The sequence below is a fragment of the Gekko japonicus genome, unplaced genomic scaffold (genome assembly GCF_001447785.1).
Source record: "Gekko japonicus isolate JY-2015 unplaced genomic scaffold, Gekko_japonicus_V1.1 scaffold565, whole genome shotgun sequence".
Lineage (NCBI taxonomy): Eukaryota > Metazoa > Chordata > Lepidosauria > Squamata > Gekkonidae > Gekko > Gekko japonicus.
The window spans coordinates 624,184-636,645 of NW_015176468.1; the positions used below are offsets into that span (position 1 = coordinate 624,184).

Consider the following 12,462-nt stretch of genomic DNA (forward strand, 5'->3'; position numbering starts at 1 on the left):
CGAGGTTTATAAGATTATGCATGGGAAAGAGCAGGTAAAGAAAGAGGTACTTTTCTCCCTTTCTCACAATACAAGAACTCGTGGGCACTCCATGAAACTGCAGAGCGGTCGGGTTAGAACGGATAAAAGGAAGTACTTCTTCACCCAAAGAGTGATTAACACATGGAATTCACTGCCACAGGAAGTGGTGGGTGCTACAAGCATGGACGGCTTCAAAAGGGAATTAGATAAGCATATGGAGCAGAGGTCCATCAGTGGCTATTAGCCACAAGGTACAGATAGGGACTCCGGGGCAAGGGATGCTCTGTCTTCTTGGTGAAGGACGTCCTTCTTCACCCAAAGAGTGATTAACACTTGGAATTCACTGCCACAGGAAGTGGTGGGTGCTACAAGCATGGATGGCTTCAAAAGGGAATTAGATAAGCATATGGAGCAGAGGTCCATCAGTGGCTATTAGCCACAAGGTATAGCTAGGGGCTCTGGGGCAAGTGATGCTCTGTCTTCTTGGTGCTTGGGGGGGGTCAACAGTGGGAGGGCTTCTAATGTCCTGGCCCCACTGCTGGACCTCCTGATGGCACTGGTATTTCTGGCCACTGTGTGACACAGAGTGTTGGACTGGATGGGCCTTTGGCCTGATCCAACATTGGCGTCTCTTATGTTCTTATGTTCTTATGTAGCACCAGATTTTACTATATGTGTAATAGTGTTTTATTGCACTTAATTTTTAAACTTGTTGTTAGACGCTCTGAGCCATTGGGTAGGGCGGCATAGAAATCTCAAAAATAAAATAAATAAAAATAAATAAATAAAATGTCAGTTCCCAGCCCTTAGGACTCAGGGTTTGTCAAAGAAAAGGTTCCAAGCCTCGTGGGACTGTGGCCAGAACCGAGAACGGTCAAAAGAGGGGCACGAAGACGTTGATGCTCACGTCTAATCTGGTCTGATGCTGTTTCGTCATCTGGTCTTGGACCTTCAGCCTTCTCAGGAGCTCTTTGAAGCCGACCATCGGCACAGGAATCAGCCTGCAGAAATAAGAGTGCCAAGTTGGTTAAAAATTGGGCGGCGCCTTACCGTTTTTGTTTTGAAAACACAAGCATTCACAAGCTCCTGGCCGCTAAAAGAACACGTGGTCCTTCATAAAACCGAACAGACAACAGCTCGACAGGAAAGAACAGGATGGGAAATGTAAAAATAAGACAGGTACATTTTATCATATGTGGTGGCTATGTGATGTAGCAAAGAGATACTGGAGATGGGGCCACGAGATGATGCAAGAGATATTGAGAACTAAAATACCATTCTTGCCTGAAATATTACTAAACATATTTCCAAAGGACTTTGATAAAGGCGATAGATATTTGATAGTACATCTATCTACGGCAGCAAGAATACTATATGCAAAATATTGGAAACAAATGGAAGCACCAAAGAAGCAAGAGTATGTGAATAAACTGTTGGAGACGGCGGAAAATGATAAACTGTCATCGTTGATGAGAGGGACAACAGACCCAATATTTCAAAAGACGTGGAAAAAACTGTATGACTGGTACAATATAAATGCATAATTCAAAGTGATGAAATTTTTGGTAGGATTAATCTCTTTTAGTTAAATAGAAACTATGGTAAAAAGATAAGAGTACAGAGAAACTTAAACAAACCTAAAGAAACTTTTTAATATGGTAATAGAGTTATAAGAAAGTATACTGATCTCATTGTATGTTTTATGTTTGTAAGTGGTTGTTTGTGATATGTTGTATGTATGTGTAAAATATGGAAAATAATAAAAGTGTACCTAACGGGTACTTTAAAAAAAAAAAGGAAAGAACAGGATGGCCCAGAGAGCGAATCAGAAGAGAGCCTCCTCTTCTCTTTATAAAAAGGGACGGAGGCTTTGCCCAGTCCGAAGGGCTTTGGCCCAACTCCTCCACTCCTTCGCACAGAGATCTCACCAAGGGGGTTACATGTGAACATACGATCCTTCCCGAGCATTCTGAAATGGCACTGTCTTGCATGCCCTTTCTAATCTTTTGAATTAGCTTTCAGGGGACTACCAGTTTGGCGTAGCGGTTAGAAGCGCGGACTTTAATCTGGGAGGACCGGCTTTGATTCCCCACTCCTTCACATGCAGCCAGCTGGGTGACCTTGGGTCAGTCGTAAGTTCTCTCGGAGCTGTTCTCTCAAGACCAGTTCCCGGCAGAGCTCTCTCGGCCCCGTCTACCTCACAGGGTGTCCGTTGTGGGGAGGGGAAGGGAAAGGAGACAGAGAGCCGCTCTGGGACTCGGAGTGAAGGGCGGGGAACGAATCCACTCTCTTCCTCTTCTTCTACTTAGGCGGCCACCTGACTTGGATGGCCCTGGCCGGCCAGATCCCGTCAGATCTCGGAAGCGAAGCAGGGCTTGTCCCTTGGATGGGAGACCATCAGGGCCCCTTAGGATTGCAAGACAGGAGCAAGCAGCGGCAAACCCCCCTCTGGACCTCTCCTGCCTTGAAAACCCTCCAGGCTTGCCGTACGTCGGCTGTGACTCAACGGCACTTCCCAACAACATTTAGAAGTCGAAACTTTTAATACTAGACCCTGATGCAGCCCTGTGGCTCACTTTGTCATCTGCCCGGTATCCAGACTTCGTTAGCAGAAGCTTACAAGAGACCAAGGAGCCCTACGAGGAAAGGCTGAGGGACCTCTTGGGAATGTTCAGTCCGGAGAAGAGGAGGCCAGAGGGGGGGGGGGACAGACGGACAGGATCGCTCTCTGGAAGTATTTAAAGAGCTGCCCCTTAGAGGAGGGCAGGGAGCTGTTCCTGTTGGCAGCAGAGGAGAGGACTCCCCATCGCGGGTTTAAATTAAGGGCGGGGAGGCACCGGCTGGATCTTAGGAACCCTTTGTCACAGTCAGAGCTGTGCAGTGGTGGGATCGGCTGCCTAGTCTTTCAGCAGCGGCTGGACACACGCTTGTCGGGGATGCTCTAGGCCAGGGTTGTCAAACATAAGGCCCGGGGGCTGGAACCAGCCCGCCCGGGGCTCTTATGCGGCCCGCGAGCAGCTGGTGCAAGGGAGGGGACAGGAGACTGCTCGTGGGGGAGTGGGTGGAGCCACTCTGACTGCGGCTTCAGCATGGCAGAACAACCTCATCTGCAACAGTCAAGCAGCACAGAAATGTCTGCCCAAGTGCTGCACTGCCGGCTCTCCGGTCCACCCGTATGGGTTTTCCTTTGCACCCCCCTCCCAGCCCAGGGGGCCTTGCGGTGAGGATACAACAACTCGGAGCTTACCAACTCGGAGCTGTCCTTTATACAGTTTATATCTCTGGTAAGTAAAGGTAAAGGTTCCCTTGCTCGAAAGCCAATCGAATCCGACTCTAGGGTTGCGGTGCCCATCTCCGTTTCAAAGCCAAAGAGCCAGCACTGTCCGAAGACGTTTCCGTGGTCATGTGGCCGGCATGACTAAACACCAAGGCGCACGGAACGCTGTTACCTTCCCACCGTAGTGGTACCTATTTATCTACTTGCAATTTCTTGCTTTCGAACTGCTCGGTTGGCAGGAGCTGGACCTAGAGACGGGAGCTCACTCCGTCATGCGGTACACTCGGGTCTCGAACTGCTGAACTACCGACCTTCGACAGCCTGCAGTTCAGCGTCTTAACCATTTGAGCCACCGCAACTCCTTATATCTCTGGTACCTGGCATTATGTTTTATGGCACACATGGCCCGGCCCGAAAAAGTGACATTTATGTCAGATCCGGCCCTCGTAACAAATGAGTCCGACACCTCTGTTCTAGGCTGATCCTGCACTGAGCAGGGGGTTGGACTAGAGGGCCTGTCTGGTCCCTTCCAACTCTGTGATTTTGTGGTTCTAAGAACGGCCGCTCTGATCTTGCCCTCCCTGCTCAGGCGGTGTGGTGTGCTCCCTTGAAGAAGTGACCCAGCTGAAGGCTTCACCAGCACCACTCTGCAAACCACTTACTTCTCAGGATCTGGATTATCCACTTTGGCCTGTTCCCAGATGATAGGATCGACACCTGCAAGGGCCAGAAATGAGTTACGTCAACAAAGGAAGATCGCCGTAACTTAAGCAAGATTTTCCTGCTCTCCTCCACCTGGATGTGCGAATGCACGCTGTAATTAACAAAGTTTCCACAATAAACAGCACCTCCAACACCGATGCTGTTACGTTGACCTCGCTTTTACAGACAGGAAATCCGCTCGCATCAGTTTAAAACTAACAGGCGTTAATTAAAACGTAACAAAACGGTTAACCTATCATTTTAAAAAGGTTCTTGGGAAAAGGTGCTCTCAGCACAGGCTGTGTCAAGTGTTGGTGGAAGGGTTTTTGCCTGCTTCTCCCCTGGTTTCAAAAACGGCAGTCAGTAGCCAGGAGGAATTGGCTTTGAAGCCGAACAATACCAGGAACGATACGCAGTTGTGGACAGGTTTACATCAGGACCACACAGTGTAGCATTCAGTCAAGAATAAAAGAACCTGAAAGACACTGCAGACTGGGCCAACCTGAAAAATCAGCAATGGCTGAACACAGCCTAACTCAAACAGGACACAGTATCTTATACCAAGACACTGAAAGGCTGGACAACACATCCAATTACCATTTCAGATTACACAGGGAAGTCACTGAAATTCATAAGCATAAACACAATTTCAACAGGAAAGAAGAGAGTTTAAAAATATATAGGGCATGGTTTCCTGTCCTGAAAAACACAAAATGCTCTACATATTACAATAGCATCACAAATAAGATTAGAATTTCAACAGCCAATCCATATGCAAAAGAACCTCCTCAGGAAAGCTCCTCCATTAGCATGTCACAGCCTGGGAAACCCTACAAGATAATGACTCAGCCCTAACCCACCTTCCTGAGTAGATATAAATTCCCTGCCTACCATTTTTCTTCTCACCTTGACACAGAGAGTACTACGTCTTTCTATGTTATACCTCTGAGGACGTCAGTCACAGCTGCTGGCGAAACATCAGGTCCTACAATGCCAAGACCATGGCCATACAGCCCAGAAAATCTACAACTAATATCAGTGAACATTTAAGAGCAAGACTGGAGTCCGTGAGCACTTTAAAGACCCTGCCCTCTGGCTGGGAGGGTGGGGTAGAAATTTGAAAAATAAAACAAAAATAAAAAATAAAACAAGATTTCCGGGGGATAAGCTCTCAAGTGTCAAAATTCCCCTTGATCAGATATAAGTGGGAATGAAGATCCCAGAGCCTTTAGATATACCAGAAGGCAGGAGGGATTTCGCAAAGAAGGAAGTCGGGATGCAAAGGTACAACAGATATTGTAGTCAGCTTGGTTAGAGCAGGGAAGAGGAAGAGGAAGAGGAAGAAGAAGAAGAAGAAGAGGAGGAGGAGGAGGAGGACGAGGAGGAGGAGGACGAGGAGGACGAGGAGGAGGAGGACGAGGAGGACGAGGAGGAGGAGGACGAGGAGGACGAGGAGGAGGAGGACGAGGAGGACGAGGAGGAGGAGGACGAGGAGGACGAGGAGGAGGAGGACGAGGAGGACGAGGAGGAGGAGGACGAGGAGGACGAGGAGGAGGAGGACGAGGAGGACGAGGAGGAGGAGGACGAGGACGAGAAGAGGAAGAAAGAGAAGAAGAAGAAGGAGAAGAGGAAGAAGAGGAGAAGGAGAAGAAGGAGGAGGACAAGGAGGACAAGGAGGAGGAGAAGAAGAAAATGGATATATAACCCGCCCTTCACTACCCGAAGGAGCAGTTTACAAATTCCTTTCCCTTCCCCACAGCAGACACCCTGTGAGGTAGGTGGGGCTGAGAGAGCTCTCTCTCAAACTGCTCGAGAGAACAGCTCCGAGAGAACTTGTGAATGACCCAAGGCCACATTAGCAGTTGCAAGTGGAGGAGTGGGGAATCAAACCCGGTGCTCCCAGTTTAGAGTCCGCGCTCTTAACCACGACACCAAACTGGCTCTCAAGAAATGCTTCTTCATATCTCCCTATAAAGACTAATTTTCTGCCCCTAAGATCAGGGGGGCAGCCCTGCTGGTCTACAGTACAAGAGCTAGATTAGGTTCCAGTAGCACCTTAAAGACTAACAAGCTTCTATCTGACAAAGGGAGCTTTGACTCTCGAAAGCCTATCGCCTGGGAATCTTGTTGGTCTTTATAAGGTGCTCCAACCCAGGTCAAGCTCTTCTGCTGCAGACCATCACATGAACACATGAAGCTGCCTTAGGCTGAATCAGACCGTCGGTCTATCAAGGTCAGTATTGCCTACTCAGACTGGCAGCCGCTCTACAAAGTCTCAGGCAGAGGTCTTTCCCATCACCTAAGCCTTTTAACGGGAGATGCCGGGGATTGAACCTGGGACTTTCTGCATGCTAAGCAGAGCCTCTACCACTGAGCCACAGCCACCTCCATTGCTCTCCAGGGTCTCAGGCTGAGATCTTTCACACCTCCTACAGTTCAGTCTTTTTAACGGGAGATGCCGGGGATTGCACCTGGGACCTTCTGCATGCCAAGCATGGTGCTCTACCACTGAGCCACAGCCCCCCCTCCATAGTTCTCCAGCGTCTCAGGCATAGGTCTTTCACATCACCTACAGCGTGGTCCTTTTTAACTGAAGATGCCAGGGATTGAAACCTGGAACCTTCTGCATGCCAAGCAGAGCCTCTTCCACTGAGCCACAGCTCCCTCCATAGCTCTTGAGGGTCTCAGGCAGAGGTCTTCCACATCACCTGCTGCCCGGTCCTTTCAACTGGAAGTGCTGGGGATTGAACCTGGGACCTTCTGCGTTTGGTGTAGTGGTTAAGTGTGCGGAGGACTCTAATCTGGGAGAACCGGGTTTGATTCCCCACTCCTCCACTTGCACCTGCTGATGTGACCTTGGGTCAGTCACAAGCCCTGGCACAGCTGTCCTTGAAAAAGAGCAGTTTGTAAGCTGCTCTGAGACTCCAAGTGAAGGGCAGGGTATAAATCCAATCTCTTCTTCTTCTTTCAAGCAGAGGCTCTACCACTGAGCCATGGCCCTTCCCCACGGACCCCCACCTGGAACTATCTTCAGGGAATGTTACATGTCTATTCCAACGGGCCTCTGCTTATCAGCAGCCGACGGGCTGAGCTGTAGCGCGCAATACCTGCAGGAGGATTCTGCAGCACTTGCTTGACCTGGGCCGGGGAGAGTTCGGTCCTGGCCAGGGTGAGGGTCACGCCAAGCTGCTGAAACTGGGTCTTGATGTTTGTTTGTTCGAAGTGAGCGTACAGGGTGGTGGCCGGGACTCGCCTCGAGGTCCCGTTTGGTGACCGCTCAACCACATAGATGACCACCTCGGTCCTGAAAGAGCAACAGAGAGAACTTAACGTTGGATAATAGTTTATTTATTTATTTAACCTTCAACTTTATATCCCGCTCGAATCCTCTTTTTCACAGAGGGTCTCAGAGCGGCTTACAATTACTAGGGAGGAGGGGGTGGGTGAGAGGAGTCCATCGTCTCAAGAGGACAACAGGTTTTTCATTTAAAAGGCACGTGCCCGGCTTGAAATATTTAAAGGGGGGTGGGCCTCCACTCCCAGACTCTCTTGTTCAAACGCCACCTGAAACCCAACCACGGAAAACCAGGCTTAGAAAGAAGTGCAGGTTCAAGACGCTGGTGGGTCACCCCATGGGCGCACGGTAAGCCAACCATTCAGTGCCCACCCCCCCTTTTACTCTGCATCGGGGTTCCCCAGCCTTTTGGAGCACGCAGGCACCGTTGGAGTTCTTAACTTAAACAAGGTTACACCGTGCAAAAATATGTTATAAATAAGTAAACTTATATAATTATAAATAAGTGTGCTTTATCCCAAATATAACAGTACGTATAAATAAGATATAATACATATACAACTACACTGAAATCAAAAGTCAAAATTCAGTCTCAAAGACATAGGAAAACGTTCCAAAGGATTATCCTGCTGTGAAAAGAAAGTCCGTTTCCTCCCGACTTCATTAGGGTGATGAAGCTTGTAACACCTTAATGAAGTCGGGGGGAAGTGAACATTGTTACACAGCAGGATAATTCTTTGGAAAGTTTTCCTACGTCAGATTTTTCATGCGTTTGGAATGGACATCTTTGAGACTGAATTTTGACTTTTGATTTCAGTGTAGTTGTATATGTATTATATCTTATATATACTTACTATTATATTTGTGATAAAGCACACCTATAACCTTTATAGATTTGGTGTAGTGGTTAAGTGCGTGGACTCTAATTTGGGAGAATCGGGTTTGATTCCCCACTCCTCCACTTGCACCTGGCTGGATGACCTTGGGCAAGCCATAGTTCTGACAGAGGTGTTCTTGAAAAAGAGCAGTTTCTGTCAGAGCTCTCTCAGCCCCACCTACCTCACAGGATGTCTGTTGTGGGGAGGGGAAGGGAAAGGAGTTTGCAAGACGCTCTGAGACTCCTTTGGGTAGTGAAGGGCGGGGTATAAATCCAATCTCTTCTTCTTCTTCTTTTACCTCACAGGGTGTCTGTGGTGGGGAGGGGAAGGGAAAGGAGTTTGTAAGCCGCTCTGAGACGCCTTTGGGTAGTGAAGGGCAGGGTATAAATCCAATCTCTTCCTCTTCTCTTCTAATTATATGAGTCTATTTATTTATTACGTATTTTTGCACGGTGTATCCTTGTTTAAGTTAAGTATTCATAGCCGTGTCCCCTGTTTATATATCTTTGGAATTCTGACACAGCGTGGTGGGCGCAGCCACAATATGGCTGGCCAGCCACAAAATGGATGCTTCAGATTACTTTCAGTCACATGGTGAAGATCTTGTGTTCTGTGACAGCAGCTGTTGCCAAAGCAACATTTTTAATAATCTGCACAGCCAATCTAATCTCCAATGGCCAATCACAGGGCTTGCTGGACAAAAGCCTCAACTGGCCCCGCCCACTTTCTAAATTCACTTGGGCACCATGTTGGGGACCCCTGCTCTGCATAGATGGAATCGGCTGGAAGACAAGTCATTGCATCAGATATCCCGTCAGGAGACAAGTCGATAAGGCTGAATTCCAACCTCACAACAAGCAGGGATTTGGTGGTTTGGGGCACAAACAGGGTTTGTTCTCGTGCACAGATTACATATCTCCTTCCCTTCCCTTCCCCACAAGAGACACCCTGTGAGGTAGGTGGGGCTGAGAGAGCTCTTTCAAGGACTGCTCTTGAGAGAACAGCTCCGAGAGAACTGTGGTTGGCCCAAGGTCACCCAGCTGGCTGCATGTGGAGGAGTGGGGAATCAAACCCAGTTCACCCACGCTCCAACCCCTACACCAAACTGGCTCTCAGGGGCTTTGGTTCCCCAGTGGGGAGAAAGCTAGGGTACAAATGAACTAACTAAATCAATACAGGTGACAACATCGGCATTCGTCGAGGCCAACTGGGGTTCGAGAGGTCTCCTGAGAGCCAAACCCAGGTTTCCCAAGCCAACCACAGTTAAAATAAACTTTGGCTTGGCTTCGTCCTGGGAAGTGAGCCAAGGGAGTCGGGGAGCTTACAGCCTGAAAGGGATGAAGAGCCGCCCCACACAGGCCGGTTACATACTGGTCGTCGGGCATTGTCTTTACACCTTCGACGTTGACACTCAGTGTCTGGTTGGAGCCCAGGATCTTGTGCAACGACTCCACGAGCTGCTGCTGCTGGCTCCGGATCTCTGCCTCCTTTTTGTTGAAGACCAGGGCGACCAGGCCGTCCTCGTCCTTGTTGCTGGGCATGCAGCAGTAGCCCACGGCCTGTAACAAACCAAAGGAAATGAGCGCCAGCCTGGGAAGAGACGGCTCCGTCGAGGGCAGGGCAGTTCCCACCTGCTCTGCTCCCTTCCTCCAGATCCAGTGTGATGATCCCATGTTTTGGTGTGTGTGTGTGTCTTTAAATGTTGCGTTTGACTGCAGTAATACAAGGAGGGCGATAGGGGGAGATGAGTGTGCTGTGATTGGCAAGTGACCGAGGGCGATTTCTCACTAGAGCTGCCTCGGCAGCACAGGGCCGTTTGCCCCAACACAAACATGTCAATTTCACACCTGAGGCTCCGCAGTTTCATGATTCTCAAAAACCAGGATCACGAAACTGCGGAGGAAATCGGGCGAAGCCCCGAGTCAAAATGCAGCCCCGGAGCTTCGGATGTGAAATTGACATGTTTGTGTCGGGGCAAACGGCGCTGTGCTGCGAGGCAGCTCTAGTGAGAAATCAGCCCTTGTGTTTGCATCTGGGAAACAAAGGGCAAGTGAAACAAAGAGAAGTCTGCGATGCATTTGCATTATAACCCGCTTTTCTCCCCACAGCTGGGATTCAAAGCGGCTTAGAACATCACTCCCCCCCCTTCCATTCTCTTACACCAACAAACCTGTGAGGTAGGCCAGGCTGTGAGTTTACGATGGGCCCAAGGTCACCCAGCCAAGCTGCCGTGGTTGAAGTAGGAATTTGAACCCAGGTCGCCCTGGGTTCGAAACAAGTCGTGTCTAAACTGTGTGGTTAGACAAATGTTTTGTCTTGTGGGCCTAAGAGAAAGAGCTTAGCCAGTGTGGCTACATATACGAGAGAGAGCAGCCTGTCAGCGTGGAATTTTGGTGTCTGAGAGACTGTGTGTGACACCTTGCCAGTTACATTTACAAGTTCCTTTCCCCCCAAAGAGTTAAAGATAACCAGAATCCCTTTTTTGTTCTTTATTCAATAAATCAATTTTTGTTTAAACGTATCCCAGAAGTCAGTACAGTCCTTCCTCAGGGCCACATAGTCCTCCGAAGTGCCCAGACCCGGGGTCATACTACCAAGAGAGAGAGAATTGGAATTTTTAATTCCTGGTGGCAGCAGAAAACTACCAAGTTTATATACGCAGAGGGTGGGTTAAAGGAGAAACAGTCTCCCCAAATAGCAAGCACGCCACATCCAGCAACTCGAAAGGAAGCTTCGTTCTAGGAGTGAAGGAAGGGAGTGCCTATCGACGTGGGGAGAGACTGTCTCATCACTGGAAGGGAGGTTCAAAGCAATCCCTTACCCCTTAAGGCTCTGTTCTTGCTCTCTGGGTGAAACTGACTCCATAGAACAAAACTGTCCTAACTATACAAAGGTCCAATCGGAAAGTGTTAGCCCACTGTTAGAAAGATTTCCTGGGAGATCAAATAAAATCAAGCTTGATTATCTCCTGTCAGATAGAAACCACCAGACTACTCGACAGGTGGCTAAATTATGTGCTCAGGTTTACAAGCACCGAAAATCCGTTTTGGCGGCATGACTTTGTAGTTATTTGGCACGATTTTGTATGTTTTTAAGACTTGATTTTGTCTCTTTTTATCAACCCAACTGTATTGCTGGTCGCTGGCTTTTGCATTTCTCAATCAAACTGTACTGCTGGTCTCTGACTGTTGTAATAAGAGTGCACGCAGAGGTTCCCAGGTTCAATCCCTGGCATCTCCAGTTAAAAGGATAAGGTAGCAAGCAGTGACTTTGACCCCAAGATCCTGGAAAGCTGCTGCCAGTTTGTGTAGACAACACTGACCTTGACAGACAGAGTTCCAATATGTATATAGGTTTAATATAAAGTTCTATGGTTTTACTGTTTTTTTAATGTTGAAAACTAATAAAATAGTATTAAAAAAAAAAAAAAGACCAAGCAGTAGGTGATGTGAAAGACCTTTGGCTAAGACTCTGGAGAGCAGCTGCCAGTCTGAGTGGACCATGCCGACCTTGATGGACCAAGGGTCTGCTACAGTATAAGGCGGCGTCATGTGTGTGTACCCCTCATTCCCTATCTCAGAAAGGTTTATCTGTGAGTGTGCCGGATATACAATCAGCTGACTGGTTATCTGCCTGTCCATTAATGTTCTTTTAACTGGTTGGGCAGGCCTCCTTTTAAAGCAAATTGCACTGATGCAAGAAGAAGAAGAAGAAGAAGAGATTGGATTTATACCCCGCCCTTCACTTGGAGTCTCAGAGCGGCTTACAAACTCCTTTCCCTCACCCTTTGAGGTAGGTGGGGCTGAGAGAACTCTGACACAAACTGCTCTTTTTCGAGGACAGCTGTGCCAGAGCTTGTGACTGACCCAAGGTCACATCAGCAGGTGCAAGTGGAGGGGTGGGGAATCAAACCCGGTTCCCCCAGATTAGAGTCCGCACACTTAACCACTACACCAAACTGGCTCTCATACAACACCAAAGAGCTGTCAAAGGCAAACCTGCAGCATGCCAATCAAAACAGCAGAGCAGCTTAACTTCCTCAGAACATAGGAACAGCCCTACTGGAGCAGACCAAGAGAGCCTATGAACAGAAGGACTGCAGCACCATTCTCCCATGGGTACTCCCCAGCAACTGACTTAAAGAGGCGTCGTGCCTCTGGTCTTGGAGGGAGTAGATCATGAAAGTAGCCACTGGTAGCCCAGTCCTCCATGAATTTGCCCACTCCCCTTTTAAAGCCTTCCGAGCCGGTGGCCGTCACCACATCCTCCGCATGCCCAGAAGGATTTCG

At 48.6% G+C, this 12,462-nt stretch overlaps 1 protein-coding gene across 1 annotated transcript in view; it reads right to left on the minus strand.

The window, feature by feature from the left end:
- Positions 1 to 12,462, minus strand: part of NUP54 (nucleoporin 54kDa) — a 38,726-nt gene that overhangs the window by 16,654 nt on the left and 9,610 nt on the right. Inside the window, 4 exon segments of the mRNA XM_015427114.1 lie at positions 929 to 1,022; positions 3,961 to 4,015; positions 7,108 to 7,304; positions 9,545 to 9,732. Of these exon segments, the coding sequence (XP_015282600.1) occupies positions 929 to 1,022; positions 3,961 to 4,015; positions 7,108 to 7,304; positions 9,545 to 9,732 (534 nt within the window).